At 33.7% G+C, this 19,464-nt stretch overlaps 1 protein-coding gene across 1 annotated transcript; it reads left to right on the top strand.

Annotated features, from left to right (window-relative positions):
• The first annotated feature begins 11,969 nt into the window (after nucleotides 1–11,969).
• Nucleotides 11,970–12,314, top strand: LOC141403491 (uncharacterized). Its single transcript, XM_073985983.1, has one exon. The coding sequence runs from the start codon at nucleotides 11,970–11,972 to the stop codon at nucleotides 12,312–12,314; it is 345 nt and encodes a 114-aa protein (XP_073842084.1).
• Nucleotides 12,315–19,464: the final 7,150 nt, after the last annotated feature.

Genomic DNA, 19,464 nt, shown 5'->3' with positions numbered 1-19,464 from the left:
GAAGAATATTGAGCCCACAACCTGGAAATTCCGAAAATCGAGGTGTCGTTCTATGTGGGATATATGAAGTCGTGGACCTATACCGACAAATTTCATGTGGAACGTTTAATATCCCAAATGAAGACCAAATACCGAATTTCAGCCATTTCTGTGCATTGCTGTGGCCACAACCTTCAAAATACCGAAAATCGGGAGGTACTGGGGGAAAGTTTTATACCACCGACGAAGACCAACACCAAATTTCAGCCATTTTGGTGTGATAATGAAAATATATACGTCACACACATGTAGTTAGAATGATTAATACCAGAGTTCGAAAATAAACAGTACACTAACATAGTGTACCGCTCCGAGTACAGTATCACTAAAATATTTTTAGCGTTAGTGTTCCGGAACACAAACACTAAAAAATATTTTGGTGATAAACGAGATAAGTACAAATTAAGACATAGAAACTCAGATGCACCTCTTAAATCCATGTATGTATACATATTAATTAATAACGTTGGGAACTTAAGTAAACAATATGAAAAACATTGATTCGGTTGTTGAACAATGGCTCACTACAAATTGTAGTTTTCTGACTGTGGATACATGAGTTTATTATGATTTTTGAGGAAAATTAAATATTTTATAATTTTTTTTTAATAAATACAAATCAAAGAATAAAATTTAATAGAACGCGTGAAAAACGCCTGTTTTGATTTTTGGACAATGGATCAATAAAAATCGTAGTGTTCGGCTGCGGAGTACTAAAAATCGTAGTGTTCCGACTGCCGGATCTCTAAAAATCGAAACAATGGAACAACGAAAATCGTAGTGTTCCGACTGCCGGATCACTAAAAATCGTAGTGTTCCGACTGCCGGATAACTAAAAATCGTAGTGCTCCGACTGCCGGATCACTAGAAATTTTAGTGTTCCGACTGCCGGATCTCTAAAAATCGAAACAATACATCTTGTCATATTTTCTACTAACGATCTCAAATTTTGTAACTAATTTTAAGTACATGGATATAACATGCTCATCTTAATTTATATTTATTAATTTTTACTTGACCCAAAAGCCATCAAATATTTAATTTTCCTCATAAATCATAATAAACAGATGATTACCTAAACGTCGAACAGTAAAATTTTTACTGCTCCATTGTCCAAAAACCAGTCAGATGTTTTTCAAATTTCCTAGTAATTTTTATTTCTTAGTTTGTATTTATTAAAAAAACGTAAAATATTAAATTTTCCTCACGAATCATAATAAACTCATGTGTGGTACATTACCTTCTTGTATTGCACGTGGTACACTACGATTTTTAGTTATCCGGCAGTCGGCAAACTACGAGTTTTAGTGATCCGGCAGTAGCAACACTACGATTTTTAGTGCTCCACAACCGAACACTACGATTTTTAGTGCTCCACAGTCGAATACTACGATTTAGTGCTCCTTTGTCCAAAAATCAAATCAGATATTTTACACATTTACTTCTAATTTTTATTTATTAATATGTATTTATTTATCCTAAAAACATAAAATATTTAATTTCCCTCTTAAATCATAATAAACAGACGATTACCTTAACGTTATTTTTAGCGTTTCGATTTTAAGTGTTCCGCAGACGAACACTACGATTTTTAGTGCTCCATTGTCCAAAAACCAAACCAAACATACATGGATGTAACATTTTATCTTACTTTTTATTAATCAAATTTAACCAAATATTTCATTTTCCTAAGAAAACATAATTCCTTTGTTATTTTTTAGTGTTCCAACACATGGTGCACTACGATTTTTAGTGCTCCACAGTCGAACACTACGATTTTTCGTGCTCCATTGTCCAAACACCAAATCAGATGTTTTTCACATTTTCTTTTAATTGTTATTTATTAAAAAAATATACATATAAAATATTTAATTTCCTCAGAAATCATAATAATTTCATGTTGTTCATTACATTCATTATAGTTTCAGAACGTGGTACAAAACGATTTTTAGTGCTCCGGCACGACGATCTTTGTGCTTCATTCCACAAAAACTAAATATTGTTTTTTTTCATAATTTTGACCAAATGTCGCAATCTGTTAAACTAATTTAAACATACATGGATGTAACAGTCTATCTTAATTTTTATTTGATAAACTTTAACCAAATACATATTTAATTTCCCTAAGCAAACATAATACCTTTATTATTTTTTAGTGTTCCAACACATGGTTTTTAGTGATCCGGCAGTAGGAACACTAAAATTTTTAGTGCTCCGCAGTCGGAACACTACGATTTTTAGTCCTCCGCAGTCGGAACACTAACATTTTTAGTTCTCTTGCATGCGGTACACTACGATTATCGTTGTGTTCCGGTACAGTATCACTAAAATATTTTTTAGTGTTTGTGTTCCGGAGCGGTACACTATCGTAGTGTACCTATCCACCTTGGTACGGTACAGAACGGTACGATACCATAGTGTTTATTTTGCGAACACTGATTAATACACCTTAATTTTGTTAAGCGACAATAAATAAAGATGGGAAAATAACACTGTATAACAAAATCGAACTTTTTTTAAAATTACAAGAAACCCCGCACAGATTATGAAAGAGGACCGAAAAAAAGAAGACACGTGTATCGGCGTTTTGAAAGTTTACGTCGGGAAGTAACCTAAATAGGCGTGGCAAGTTCCGCCCATTTCTACAGGTTTTGAAATATTCGACATCAGATTCCTTGGAATCCTTGAATTTAGGTATAAAGTGTCTTTGGCAATATTACAGACAACAATGCGGGGTATCTTTTTATGGAAAAAATTAGCCCTCATGCGAGTTACTAAAGGGGTCTTTTTGGTCCCTTTTTTCAGAAACGTTTAAAAACTCCTTTAAAATGTGATCGTATCGGATCAAAATATTCTACAAAATTATTTGTCATAAAATTTTACTATAGGTCCCCGAATACACCAAAACTCTAAATCGTACCTAAACGCCAGGAATCTGCCAAAAGTAAAATCACGTTTTAGGGTTAATGTTGTACTTTATCTGAGTTTATTAAGTTTTGTCCAACAAAACTTCATTCTAGATGAAACACGTCAAAGATAAAAATATTCTCCATCAAATTTCAATATAAGTCTCCGAATAAATGAAATATGTATTTGCAATATATATCAAAAAATATATACATCAAATTTGCCAACAAAACACCCAAATATTTATACCCTATACCACAATGTGGAAAAGGGTATTATAAGTTTGTTTTGGTAAAAATTCATGTAACACCGCGAAATATTCGTCGGAGACCCCCAATGTGGTATACCAATCTTCATATCTCGACGAGATAAAGCGATTTTGAGATGTGTGTCTGTCCGTCCGTCCGTCTGTCCATTATAAATTGTAAACACGCTCCAGGCCGCAATTATGGACCGATCGTCACGAAATTTTGTATGGGGGTCGGGTTCAGATCAGAATAGATCCCTATTCTTGTTGGTGATGATTGTGAAATATTTAGCGGGTGAAATGGACCAAAACATAATATTTATCCAATTTTCTAGCGGCTCTGTAGGTCTCAATAACAGTCCGATCAACGCGTAATTTTAAATAAGATAAGAGTATATCACAAAGGAGAAGCTTGCAATTTGAGATGGCGATCGGATAATATTTAGAGGGTTAAATGGACCAAAACTTTTGTGTGAAAATTGTGAAAATTTTTAATATACAGCTTATATCTTAATTCCTGGAAATGACATTCCGGAAAAGTGAGATATACTTGAAAGTGGAACGCTTGACCTTTCAATTGATGCCAATTATGTTGGTGTGCATGATCAGATAACAGAGTTACAGCCTAATATATTCCGTTATTTGTTTGTAGTGTTATAACAAACTCGCTAGAAGTCGCAATTATACATCAAAAGTCACGAAATTTTGCACCGGGTAAGAGTATAGGTCGAAAAAGATGCCTACAATTTTGAATGATGATCTGATATTCTTTAGCGGGTAAAAATTTTATTTTTGGTCGATATTTTAATTCCTTGAGGACATATATATTTCGCAAGGTAGCCTACATATGGAAAAAATACTGACCGTTCCTCTGATGTAAATTGCAATATAGTGCTTGCCAGATAACGGGCCTACTGCCTAATATATAATGGGTTCTGTGTAGAGAACCACATTTTTAACCCATGCTACATATTGTCTCTCCAAAAGTTCGTCCTAGACCCCTTATTTGGTATGCCAAAATTCATATCTCGACGAGATAAAGCGATTTAGCGATGTGTGTTCGTCCATTAAAAATTGTAAACAAGCTTAAGGCCGCAATTATGGACCGATTGTAACGAATTTTTTAAGGAGGTTGGGTTCGGGCCAGAATAGAAATTATTAGTTTTTGGTGATGATCGTGAAATGTTCAGGGAATGAAATGGACCAAAAACAAAATTTTAACCAATTTTGTAGCGGCTCTGTAGGTCAAAATAATAACCCGCAAAATTTTAAACAAAGTTTGAGTTTATGATGAAGAAGAAGCGTACAAACCAACGTGAAGATCAGATAATACTTAGCGGGTTAAATGGACTGATGTTAAATTGGTAAAAATTTCAATAACGTAGCGGTTAAACAACGGAAGTAGTAGTACTACATAAGTGGGTTTTATTACATTTCATGCTACAAACATGTCTTTGTCATGCTAGATAACTTTTTGGTTTGGGTCATAAGTATTATACATTACATCTCTGATATTTGATAATTAAATTTTCACAATCATTGAAAAGAAGTTCCGTGGAGAGCGATTGTCCAGGGATAGTGGTATAGGGTATCCCATGGTCGGCTCCGTCCGACTATAGACTTTTCTTACTTGTTTTTGAATAAATTTGTTTTGTTCTTTTTCGAGTTGATGCATGAAAGTAACATAAAATTTAGTTCTAGACGAAACGTGTTAAAAGAAGAAATATTCTACACAAAATTTCATTGTACATCCCAGAACAAACTAGATATCTAAGTAAAATACTTTGATAAGAAAATGACGTTACAAAATTAGAAATTATTTGTTACACTTTTAGACTTTTAATTAAAATTTATTCCATACTGAGTCAAAATCTCCTAAAATACCGCACTTTTAGGGGGTTATGTCAAAAGAATAAAAAGCGAAAGTTTCTGGAGATGTTAAATATTATAGCTACAAATTTCTTTTGTTCAAAAACTCATAATGAAATTTGATTTGGAACATTTCTTCTTTTGACACAACCCCCAAAAAGTGCGGTATTATAGGAGATTTTGACTCAGTATGGAATAAATTTTAATTAAGAGTTTAAAAGTTTAAGAAATAACTTCTAACTATAATATCTAATTTTGTAACGTCATTTTCTTAACAAAATATTTTACTCAGATATCTAGTTTGTTCTAGGACTTACAGTGAAATTTTGTGTAGAATATTTCTTCTTTTAACACCTTTCGTCTAGAACTAAATTTCATGTTACTTTCATGCATCAACTCGAAAAAAGAATAAAACAACTTTATTCAAAAAATATTTGTGTGTTTTGTTGGCAAACTTGATGTATATGTTTTCTTAATATATATTGCAAATACATATATCATTTATTCGGAGACTTATATTGAAATTTGATGGAGAATATTTTTGTCTTTGACGTCTTCTATGTAGAATGAAGGTTTGTTGTACAAAACTTAATAAACTCAGATAAAGTACAACATTAACCCTAAAACGTGATTTTACTTTTGGCAGATTCCTGGCGTTTAGGTACGATTTAGAGTTTTGGTGTATTCGGGGACCTATAGTAACATTTTATGACAAATAGTTTTGTAGAATATTTTGATCCGATACGATCAAAATTTAAAGGAGTTTTTAAACGTTTTTGAAAAAAGGGACCAAAAAGACCCCTTTAGTGACTCGCATGAGGGTTAATTTTTTTCATAAAAGGATACCCCGCATTGTTGTCAGTAATATTTCCAAAGACACTTTGTATCTAAAATGCAAGGATTCCAAGGAACCTGATGTCGAAATTTTCAAAACCTGTAGAAATGGGCGGAACTTGCCCCGCCTATGTATGTTACATCCCGGCGTAAACTTTCAAAACTCCGATACACGTGTCTCATTTTTTTCGGTCTTCTTTCATAATTTGGTCGAATTATCTTGTAATTATTTTTTGTGTTGTACAGTGTAATTTATATATATATATATATATATATATATATATATATATATATATGGCGAATAACAAAATTCCTTTACAATTCCATTTGAAAAAAATTAAAAATTTTTTTTCGAGCACATCTACGATTTTTGGTATAGAGGTAAAGGAAAGAAATTCTGTTTCAAATCTGTTCGCGTTCACGAAATTGGTCAATGCGCGCAAAAGTTATAGCGGTTTTTATTCTCATATAAAGAAAAAATATTTAAAAATATATTTTTTGTTGTTATAAGAAAATGTATGCATAACTCGTTAACAGCATTCCATATCTATTCGTAGATGTTTAAATAGTTATTAAATTCATTATTATTTTCGCGGAAAATCAACAAATAATAAAGAAATTTTGAAGTACATCCAAATTATCCTGTCCCAGAATCCGTACAAACCCTCAACAAATAAATTAAAGAATATATGCGGAATCTAGACAATGCGTAGAAAAATATGATACCAAATTTATAGAGATTGGGTACATAAATTGCATATTATAGCAACAACAAAAGAGAACAACTTATTGTTGGAAAATATTGTTGCAAATATTTTTTTGGTTTGATTCTAAAAATTAGAAAAAAATATTTGGGAGTTCTCCAACTATTTTGCTAAAATCCCATAGAATAATGAATGTATACTGTTAAAACTTCATCAAAAAATATGGTTTACCATCGCGAGAGTTTAACTGATTACTGTGATAACTTATAAGGGTAGGAAATTAAGAGTAATATTGAAATTACAATCATTCAATTAATATTAAAATTAAAAAGCCAGTTATTCGCGAATTAGTTAAAGTCGGTTGATGCCCATCCGTTTCTGGATACAGCGAATCAATCTCTTTCAAAATTTATGCATATTTCGATGTTTCACTCACGGGCCATTGTGTGCCGCCAGTTGCATCATACACTGCAAAAAACCTTAAAGTTGGTAAAAGTCGCGCAATATGCATACGATTTTGATGCGCATCCGGTTTCATCAGCGCCTATCAAAAATACGTCAAAATATACCAATTTTAATTAGATTCTTCAAGAACAGCGGATGTGCCTCCACATTCAATTTTTTTTGAAAGACGCATATACTCGCGTATCTCTTTTCTTTTATGACACGCGTTTTCGCAAATATTATAATCGCCAGTAAAGGATTCCATTTATGTAAAAAAAATTAAAGAAAATCGCGATGTAGTACGCGGATTTGTCAAAATATATTTTTGCTGATTTTCCGATTTTCAAGGTATCTATATCCGCGGTTTTAGTAGATGGATTCGATCGCGGAAGGCTTCATTAGAACCGTCGGGTAAAAAAACTAAATTCACGCGGGTTTCAAAGAAAATTGAATGACAGTTGTAAATTTTACACGCAAAAAATAGGTTTAGTAAAAAAATTCACGCATCAAATTTTGGCCTTTCGACTCCAATTACTAGGATGCTGTAAGGAGCACACTCATGAGATATGCATCAAACGACGTAAAATCACGAGTTCTATAATCGTGTTAAGAGTTTGGAATATTATCTTCTTGCGCGTCCTGATTATTAAAAAAAAATCAAAAAACACTGAAATTCCGGCTTCAAAATGTCAGCATCAATTTTAGGTGGATGCAGTGGATATATCGAAAAATCATACACTACAATCCTGTTGCCCATGGAGCATTCTTTGATTCTTTCTTTGGGGATAGGTCTATAAAATGTAAGGTTAAACCAGAAATCGTATGGGAACATAAAAAAACTTGTTGGCTTCAACCCATTTTTACTCATTTTTTTTACATTGATGCCAACACAGCTTCCACGAAAATTAATTTTAATGGTCGACATTATGGGATCCCTCCTAAAACACTTCATTTTAAAGAATTGTAGTCATACTTTATAGAATATGTTAACAGTTCGCGAATTCTGAATGGGTGAAACTCGGATTCATCGATTGTAAAACATTTTTGGTTTTCGCCATATATATATATATATATATATATATATTTTTTTTTTTTTTTTTTTTTTTTTAATGAATATGTATCGACATGTTTCCTGCGGTTTATTTGAATTCAAGAACATTTTATGCACATCAATGGTGAAGAATCTAATTTTGGTGTCATTAAAGTTGGTGTGCCACAAGGTAGTGTTTTAGATCCTGTTTTATATACCGCTTATACAGCAGATATGCCCGTAAGAGATGAGACTATGATTGCTACTTATGCAGATGATACTGCCGTTCTTGCTGTTAACGAGAGTTCGAAAATATACAGTACACTAACATAGTGCACCGCTCCGAGTACAGTATCACTAAAATATTTTTAGCGTTAGTGTTCCGGAACACAAACACTAAAAAATATTTTAGTGATACTGTTCCGGAGCACAACGATAAACGTAGTGTACCACATTTTGGTATACTAAAAACGTTGGGTACCGCAGTCGGAACACTAAAACTAGTAGTGTTCCGCAGTCGAAGCATTAAAAAATTGTAGTGTACCACATGTCGGAACACAAAAAAAATAACATAATGATAATGTACCACACACGAGTTTTTTATGATTTGCGAGGAAAATTAAATACATATTAATAATTTTTGAGATAAGTACAAATTAAAACATAAAAACACAGAAACAATTGTCAAATTCATGTACAATGTATACATATTAATTAATAACGTTGGGAACTTAAATAGTAAATATGAAAAACATTGATTCGGTTGTTGTACAATGACGCACTAAAAATTTTAGTGTTCTGACTGTGGATACATAAAAAATACCACACATGAATTTATTATGATTTGTGAGGAAAATTAAATATTTTATATATTTCATAATAAATACAAATTAAGAAATAAAATATAATAGAACACGTAAAAAACGCCTGATCTAATTTTTGGACAATGGATCAATAAAAATCGTAGTGTTCGGCTGCGGAGCACTAAAAATCGTAGTGTTCCGACTGCCGGATAACTAAAAATCGTAGTGTACCACATGCAAAACAATAACGTAATGTACCACACATGAGTTTATTATGATTTGTGAGGAAAATTTAATATTTTATGTTTTTTTTTACTAAATACAAATTAAGAAATAAAAATTAGTAGAAAATGTGAAAAACATCTGACTGGTTATTGCACAATGGAGCACTAAAAATTGCACTGCGCGACTGTAGAGCACTAAAAATCGTAGTGTTCAAATACGGAGAATAAAAATTGTTCCGACTGCCGGATCTCTAAAAATCGAAGAGTACTATGACTCGAAACGCTGTTTATTAAGATTTCTGAGGAAAATGAAATATTTTATGGCTGGTGGGACGAGTGAAATTAAAAATAAAACTTAATAAATAACAAGTAAGAACAGACTATAGTCGGACGGGGCCGACCATGTGATACCCTATACCACTAAACGCGTCTTCTTGGGATAAAGTTATAAGATGTGCATTAGAAATTTTACCAATTTTCACACAAAAGTTTTGATCAATTTAACCCGCTAAATATTATCCGATCATATCGTTGACTTGCACGCTACTTCTTCATCTCAAACCAAAACTACGTTTAAAATTTCGCGCCGATCGGACTATTATTGCGACCAACAGAGCGGCTACAAAATCGAGCAAAAATTTTGTTTTTGGTCCATTTCATCCCTTTAACATTTCACGATCATCGCCAAAAACTAATCAGTTCTATTCTGGTCCAAACCCGACCTCCATACTAAATTTCGTGACAATCGGTCCATAATTGCGGCCTCTAGCTTGATTACAATTTTTAATGGACGGACAGACGGACGGACGGACGGACGGACACACATCGCCAAATCGCTTTATCTCGTCGAGATATGAAGTTTGGTATACCACATGAGGGGTCTACGACGAATATTTCGCGGCGTTACATGAATTTTTGGGAAAACAAACTTATTATACCCTTTTCCACATTGTGGTATAGGGTATAAAAAAACACAAAATTTTAAATTTTCCTCACGAATCATAATAAATGCATGTGTGTTACATTAGCTTGGTGTTTTGCACGTGGTACACTACGATTTTTAGTTATCCGGTAATTGGAACACTACGATTTTTAGTGCTCCGGCATGCGGTACACTACGATTACCGTTGTGTTCCGGTACAGTATCACTAAAATATTTTTAGTGTTTGTGTTCCGGAGCGGAACACTATCGTAGTGTACCTATCCACCTTGGTACGGTACGGTACGATACCATAGTGTTTATTTTCGAACACTGCTTAAAACAATCTTCGCAGCAGCATGAAACTGTAACCAGCGTATTGGCTTGCTTAGACTAGTTTTAACTCAAAGGAAAAAATCGATGTCGGATTTTTTTATGCGGCATCCTCCTAAATTGTTTAGTTTTGTTAAAACTTAAGATTGCCAAAGTTCGAGCTCAATCGGAATATGCTAACACGTGCCACTGGGGCATCAAAGTCCCATGGGCCCTTTATATAGCTTATATTAAAATCTGACCCGATTTTCAAAAATTTTGTATGATTACTTGTTCAGCCACTACAAAGAACTGGTAAGCTGTTTTCATCGATTGGACAATAAATGTGGTCTGTAGAATGATTTTGTGAAAATTCGCCTTTAGTACCATACAAATTCACCTTTGGCCCCATACAAATTTTAAAGAAAGTAGTAATGATTGCCGTGCTATCAGCGAAACAGAAATTAGTTTTTGTGTGTGTTGTGTGTTTATAGTCAGTAGGGGGATTGCCGTGCCCCTGGCTTTAGACCTATTTGTGTAGTGTGTGTTTGAAGTCAAGTGGGGGATTGCCGTGCCAACTGTTCTGCCGTCAACATTGATCGGACCGCTGCCGTGCTAAAGCCGTTGCCAACTATTCATCGTCATAATAATGCTTAATACAGTGTTGTGTAAAGTGTATTTTTTTTTAATAATAAATAAAGGATTGTTTATAACGTTTTAAAGAAAAATAAACTGTGTGCCTTTCCTCTCTCTGATGCCCTATAACAAATAAATTCTTGTGACGACCCTGGCCCCGCTGAACCTACCCCAGCTTCAAAGTGAAATTACTTCGTCACACACTCTAAGCTTGCTATTTGCAATGGAAATATTTTTGGTAACATTCTCCATACAAGTGGATCCACTGTGCAACAGTAATGTTTTGGAAAACAACCTATACTGGGTTTGCTTCCTTTCATTATGTAACAAACAGGCTGAGGGAATTATTTGTCGGCAAAGCCGACTGATATTTATTACTTGTAATTTGTTAAATTAACACCTCAGTTGTACAAAACGTCACACAATTAATTACTACTAAGTCTTAAATACTTTAGGGTTTTGAATTAAATTCAATCACGTATTTTATAGACGTTACTAACATACCACAAACTTCAAACCATCGCTCAAATGGAATGTGTGGCTTTTGTTTAAAGGAGCTTTAAATAACTGACGTACATAGTGCGATTTAATGCGTCACAAATTCAAAAAGATTTTCCGAGAAAGTAGATCACACTAGTAATACTTACCTTTAAAAAAATACAGTTTCTTTAGCATAAATAACCGAGGTCATTTCTTCAAGCGTTCTTGAAACAAAAAGAAGTGTCAATAAAAACAATCGGTATCCAAAGTTTTAAAGTAACTGTATCAATTTGTATGTATTAAATATTCGAAACGATGTGCCACGGCACATGTGTGTCGCATTTCAATAATAGTAATTCTCATTAGTATCAATGGGAAATGCTACAAATTAACTACGATGTTTTGCATAACATTAACATTACTACTACTCACTATAAATACCATGCTTAAGTCCTGATTCCAGTATCAGAAGTTCTTTACTCATCGGAGTAATCACATTCTCTAAAACAAACTAAATCAAAATGTTCAAATTTGCCGTAGTTATTTTCGCCTTTATTGCTTGTGCTGCCGCCAAGCCCGGTTTGGTGACTCCTTTGGCTTATACTGCTCCCGCTGCTGTTGTTGCTGCTGCCCCTGCTCCATTCGTCACTGCCACCAGTAGCCAATACATTGCCCGTAACTACAATGGCATTGCCACCGCTCCAGTTGTTGCTCCCGTTGCCGACCCTGTTGTAGCCAAGACTTTCGCTGCTCCAGTAGCTGCTGCTTACACTGCTCCCGTTGTTGCCAAATACGCTGCCACCTATGCTGCTCCCTTCGCTTACTCTGCTCCTTTGACCTATGGCGCTGCCCCCGTTTTGTTGTAAAAACATGCAGATTAGTTCCGATACGACACGACACGACTAAATAAATTATTTTATTATACGAAAAAATTACATAATTTGTTGTTTTATATAATACAGAAGGGGTGATGCGTCTTTAAAATAAATACTTAAGGAGATATCACTTCTAGAAAATGTTTGCTTTTTTAATTTATATGGAGATAGCGTTGATTTGAATGAATATAGAAATGAAATATTAAAATTTTTCTCTAAAAATAAAAACAAAAATTAAGGAGATTCAGTCAATTTTCTAAACCAGTACTTGGAGCATTTGAAATCTTATCTGAGTGACATAACTTCCAATTTATTTGGTACTAGTGGACCCGGCGAACTTCGTCTTGCAGACGCGTATTAAAATTGAAGGTTTGACATCAAACATTCATTCTATGATTGCATAGTCCAAATGCACATTGCTATGAATTCATTGAATTGAAATATATCGGACGATGTTGAATCTTCGAAGCACTAAGTGGTACTTCGAGTAAATTGTAAATTGTGCGTATGAAATCAAAGTAATATCTTCTAGTCCCCGTACATCTATTAAAGAATTGTGGTCCTTCACTCAAATAATGCAGTGGTTGCTGACAATGCTGTGCCAAAGCAATTATAACCTCTAAAGGGTTTTTGATTTTCAGGTTTTAGAAATATTGAGGCAAAACCCTTCAAAATACCGGAAATAGGGAGGTACCGTTCTATGGAGACTATACTAAGGCGTGGTCCTGTACCGATAAGTTTCTAGGGGAAGTTCTATACCCCAAATGAAGACCAAATACCAAATTTCAGCCATTTTTGAGGAATATTGGGGCCACAACCTTCAAAATACCGAAAATCGGGAGGTACCGTTCTATAGGGGCTATATGAAGGCGTGGGCCTAGTTCAGGGGAAAATTTTATACCAACAAAAAAGACTAAGTACCAAATTTCAGCCATTTCGGAGTAATATTGAGACCACAATCTTCAAAATACTGAAAACCAGGAGGTACCGTTCTATTGGGGCTATATGAAGGACCTATATCGACAAAATTCAGGGGGAAAGTTTTATATCAACACCGAAGACTAAATACCATTTCAGAGTAATATTGAGGTCACATTATTCAAAACACCGAAATCGGGAGGTACCGTTCTATAGGGGCTATATAAGGCGTGGACCAATACCGACAAATTTCATATGGAAAGTTTTATACCACAAATTAAGGCTAAACACAAAATTTCAGCCATTTCGGAGGAATAATGAGGCCACAATCTTCAAAATAGCGGTGCCGTTCTATGGGGGCTATATAAAGGCGTTGACCTATACGTACAATATTCTGGGGGAAGGTTGTACATCCCAAACGAATACTAAGTACCAAATTTCAGTCATTTCGGTGTGATAATGAAGCTAATACCTTAAAAATACAGAAAATCGGGTGGCACCTTTATATGGGGGCTATATCAAAACGTGGACCGATATAGCCCATTTGAAATACCAAACATCCTTGGAGTAATAGAAACTTCTATACCAAATTACAAAGCTCGACCTTAATAATTGTGATGTTGATTTCAACAGACGGACGGACAGACCCTCAAGAATATATATACTTTATACGGTCTCCGATGAATATTTCGATGTGTTACAAACGGAATGACAAATTTAATTATACCCTCCATATTATGGTGGAGGGTATAATTAAGGAGATTCAGTAGAATTCCCAACAGGTAACAGTGCCTGGCGCATTCAAAAACCTATCTGAGTGACACAACCTCCTATTTATTCGATATATACCCGCATGGGCGTTGCTTATTTGTGCCTTAATAACTCCCTGTACATTTATACTTTGTGTAAATTATGTCATTTTGTCCCTCATTATTTCCTATTTCTCGTTTTTAACATTGAGCCAAAAATTATAAAAAATTGACAGATTACAAAAGAGGAGCGAAAAAAGAAAACCCTTCTTTCAGAGTCTTGAATTTTTACCTAAATACGGGGGGCAAGAGGACACCTTGTAATTCTTGCATTTTAGGTACATAAAACATGTAGAAAATTTTAGAAAATGTAAACCATCTAAGGTCTCAATGCAGATGTATTTTTGGTTTATTTGTTCCCAAAATGTCGAAAAGAGTTAAATTTATTAATTATACCCTCAAACGAGGGTATATACTAGGGCTATAACCAAACAAATACCACGTCAGTACAATGTGCGGAATATTGTCCTGATAAGGAAAACGCGTATTTTAGTTCGATTCGGCGAAAAAAGTTTTTGCAACTGGCTAAGATTTCTAAAGGCCTTTTGATAATTTTTTCTTTGTAAGAATTTTGATTTTAATTTTTTGAACAAACATTTTTATGTATACATATCGTCACCATAAATGTCGTAACTAACAATATAATAATTGTACAGGAGAAGCAAAAAACTGTTTTTTGGAATACTAGCTGAAGCCGGTGCGCTTCGCTACCCCGAATACATTTATTTGTAGGCCAATTTTCGTTACTTATTTTAACTTTCATTAAAATCGGGTATATATCTATATCCAAATCTGAACCGATTTCAATATAATTTGGCAATTTTTTTCTATACCCAATTCCGTCACACATTCCAAATTTCATTGAAATTTGACATGCGTAGCGTGTTTAATGCATAAAATATATGAAATCGGTCGAAAATATGTATGGGAGCTATATCCAAATCTTAACCGATTTCAAAATAATTTGGCATTTTATTTTAGATTTGATTTACATATGCGCCTACGAGAGTTTTTAGGTGTTTCGGTCGATTTCGCATTTAAACGAATTCATCAGTCAAACTTATTCTTGAGCTCGCGTCATCATAAAATTGGGGAAGGGTTCTTTGTTTCAATACAAAGAACTTAGAGAACTGATGAGTCCAAGTGGCGTTGGACGAAACTAGTCTTCTCTGCCATCCCCTAAAGTAATCAATTTTAACTACATCCCACTTTAAACTTGTTGTTATACCCTACACCACTATGTGGTAAGGGGTATTATGTGTTAGTGCATTTGTATGTAACATACAAAAGGAAGCGAGATAGACCCATAGTTCCTTCTAGGGATATACATAGAATCACTTTCTGAGTCGATTTATGCATGTCCGTCCGTCCGTCCGTCCGTCCGTTCGCAACATACAGGTCGCATTTGTTGACCGATTTCGCTGAAAATTGGGGAATACCATTTTTTTAGCCGTCGGAAGATCAAGTTCGAAGATGGGCTATATCGGTCCAAGTTTTGGTATAGCCCCCATATATATTTTCGGCCGATTTCACGTATTTTCTGTAACACACACGCTATATATGTCCGATTTCGATGAAATTTGGAATGTGTGACTGAATTTGGTCTAAAAATAAATGTGCCAAATTATATCGAAATCGGTTCAGATTTGGATATAGCTCCCATATATATGTTCGCCCGATTTCACGTATGCGATGTACCAATCACGCTATATACGTCCGATTTTAATGAAATTTGGAATGTTTGACTGAATTTAGTATAGAAATAAGTGTGCCAAATTATATAGAAATCGGTTCAGATTTGGACATAGCTCCCATATATATTTCCGGCCGATTTCACGTATTTTCTGTACCAAACACGCTATATATTTCCGATTTCGATGAAATTTGGAATGTGTGACTGAATTCAGTCTAGAAATAAATGTGCCAAATTATATCGAAATCGGTTCAGATTTGGATATAGCACCCATATATATTTTCGCCGATTTCGCGTATTTGCTGCTCCAAACACGCTATAAAAGTCGGATTTCAATGATATTTCGAATGTGTGACTGAATTCGGTCTGGAAATAAATGTGCCAAATTATATCAAAATCGGTTTAGATCTGGATATAGCTCCGATTTATATTTTACATATTCACAGTGGTGTAGGGTATCATATAGTCGGCCCCGCCCGACTTTGATCCTTTCCTTACTGGTTTTTTAATTTGAAAACAACAAATATGAGATTAAACTTGACTTACCTACAAATAGTAAGTAAAACACACATCTCAACAAAACTGCCAAAGTGAATCTAGACCAAATTCCTTCACACATCCAAAATTTGGAGACATTATCTGTTACCGTTCTATAGATATTTGCATAAAAAATCTAATTTTTTTTGCGAATCTGATGCTATATCTCCGGATCAACGTGAAATTTCAGAAATTTTTATAGCCTATGTTACTTTCAGGCAATGTAGCGATATACATACTCTGAAAATTTCAGGAAGATCGGTTCAGCGGTTTTTGAGTCCATAAATTTCAAACAAACATACATACAAACATTTTTCTATTTTATAAACTCGCGATCATCTGAATAGGTTTGAATCCAATAAAATTTAAAAATTGTACTACCCATGCAAATATTACGAAGATCTTTAGTTTAGTTTAGTAAAATGGAACATTCTGATAAATCCTACAATAAATTTGACCCGCTTTATTAGGAACGTGGGTTCAATTCTCAACCAGGAACAGTTACCAAGAACTTTCAGATAAAATCAAGAAATATTCCAACAAAAACGTTTTATAAACATGCCTTAAATTACTTTTTGATTTCGTAAGATCCCTACTGAGCTTCGAAAATTGTCCGAAAGCAAATACCAAGTGATAGCCATATTATTAAGATCGATAAATTAGAAAGGTCATTGAAAATAGTTGGTATTTTAGCACAAGTTTAATTTGTTAACTATCCTTGCAGTACAAATTTAAGTATTATCATGCTCACAAATCCACCATAGTTGACCACATATATCACAAATGTTCGAAAATTGGTCTGGAAAAATGTCTCTTCGAATTTTATAGTGCCTATATAGTCAGGCCAAAAAGTTGTTTTCTGTTCACAAGTCATAAAGCAAACACGAATAAGTATAAAAAATGTACTACTGAGGTTATACAGCAGTATAAAATTTTAGGATATCATACACCTTTGTGTTAAATTTAAATTAAAATTTCTACTTTAATGTCGTCGAAGAGACATTCTTCCGTAAAGCAGTACGCATTTTAAGGAGTGGCTGAATGGCTGTTGAACTACGCTTTTATTAAAGTAATTTTTGATGCCTCTACTATATAAAGAACAGCGTATTTTGGAAGCCGAAAATAGCATTTAAACCTAAATTATAAACAATTATTTTGATGATTGTTGGAAACAAAACATCTACTCACAATACTGATGCAGTTCTAAAGGATCCGATTATGATCTTAAATATCTTCTTATAAATGCTACGTTAAGTATATCTCCTCTATCATCAAAAAATAGTTCCACTGAACCTATAATTTTAGAAAAATATTCCTTTTGTTTACAATTTGTTCTGATATTTTTTTCTCATTTATTCAAATCAAAACAAAAACGCTCCGCTACATCGCCATGACTTGTTATCGGTATCGATTATTTCTATCACTTTACGCAGTAAAATTTTAAATTTTGTCGCAGACACGATTGACATCGCGACACGACACCTACTTTTGCCTCAGAACAATAATGGTCCACGCGTTCCAAAAAAACTTGTCTGCACCAACTAAAATAACTTTTAAATATCATAAAACTTCTTCTAAACGTTTATATCGGCTACCTCCCTCACAAAATATCTACTTCATATTTCTTCAAAAATCAAGTTTCAGCGTTTTATTTAGAAATGCATTAAAAACTAGGAAATAATTTGTCGCTTAGCCTCAATAAATATATTCTTTCTCATGATGGAATCTCTCAACTAAAACGCTTGCCGTTTAATTTTGCCACCATTTATAATTTAAATGCAAGCGTTTTATTTAAGAGATTCCATCATGAGAAAGAATTTATTTATTGAGGCTAAGCGACAAATTATTTCCTAGTTTTAAGTGCATTTCTAAATAAAACACTGAAACTTAATTTTTTTAATTTATATTTTATTTTTACCTTTTTAGTAAATACATTTTTTTGACCACTGAGAAAAAAATAATAGTCAATTTAGGCAGAAAATAAAGATAAAAACTTTAAAAAGGCTGAAATCGTGTAGTACCGTTATATAAAGGCTACACCAAACTTACTTATGCCCATAATTTTTTGTGGGGAAGTTTCTATATCATTGGGGACACCAAATGCCAAGTTACAGCCAATTCTGGCTAAAAATGAAGATAAAATCCTTAAAACACTTGAAATCGGGTGGTACCGCTATAAGGGGGCTATACCGAAACCTGGACCTATGTTCTCAATTTTTGGTGGGGAAATGTCTGTATCATTGGAAATGCCAAATGACAGCTAATTCTGGCAAAAATTAAGATAAAATCCTCGCTATATGGGGGCTGTAGGAAAAATTGGGCCCATATTCATGTATTGTCATCCAAATCTGAAAAGTGTACAAAGTTTCAGTTCGATTGGTCAACTGCAACTGTGTTAAAAATGAGTTACCAGATTTGAACTAAACGGATAAAGCAAGTTAAATAAAACACTGTAATAAAAAAACAAACAAAACAATGGCCGGCTTTTAAAATTAATGGCGATCAAAAACTTCTCAGATGTAAGCTCCTTTCATTTAAAGTAGGTTCAAGAGCACCATGCAGACTGATACTTTTTTACTTGTAATTGGTTCAATTAGCACCTAAAAACACCGCACAATATTAGTTACTGTACACATAAATATTTTACTACATTGAATTAAATTCAATCACGTATTTTATAGACATTACTAACCTACCACAAACTTCAAACAATCAAGTGGAATGTGTGATTTTTATTTAATTGTATTTTAAAAAGCTCACGTACATTGTTACTAATATTTGCAGTTTAATGCGTCACAAATCGAATAAAATCCCCAAGGAAGTAGATCATAAAATTAAAACTACTCGTACACACACAACCCTCTGAAAATATTTAGATTTTTTATCGTAAATGACCGAGGTCTCTCTCAGCGTAATCTTTAGTCATGAAACTTTGTTGTTCTTGAATATAGAAGAAGTATAAATAATAAAAACAATCCATATACAAAGTTTCAAATAACCTGTATACAATTATATGTATTAATTATTGGAACCTCATGAACCACTGAACATGTGTGTTGCATTTTAATTTAGGTAATTCTCAGTAGTATCAATGGGAAACGCCATGAGAAGCTAACATTTTTGTATTCATCTATAACTTTAACATTACTACCACTGACTATAAATAAAATGCTTAAGTTCTAAT

Source organism: Musca autumnalis, unplaced genomic scaffold (assembly GCF_047663935.1).
Source record: "Musca autumnalis isolate F117 unplaced genomic scaffold, ASM4766393v1 scaffold_4, whole genome shotgun sequence".
NCBI lineage: Eukaryota > Metazoa > Arthropoda > Insecta > Diptera > Muscidae > Musca > Musca autumnalis.
Note: the sequence above shows the minus strand (reverse complement) of the source record. Positions and strands in the feature narration are given on the sequence as shown.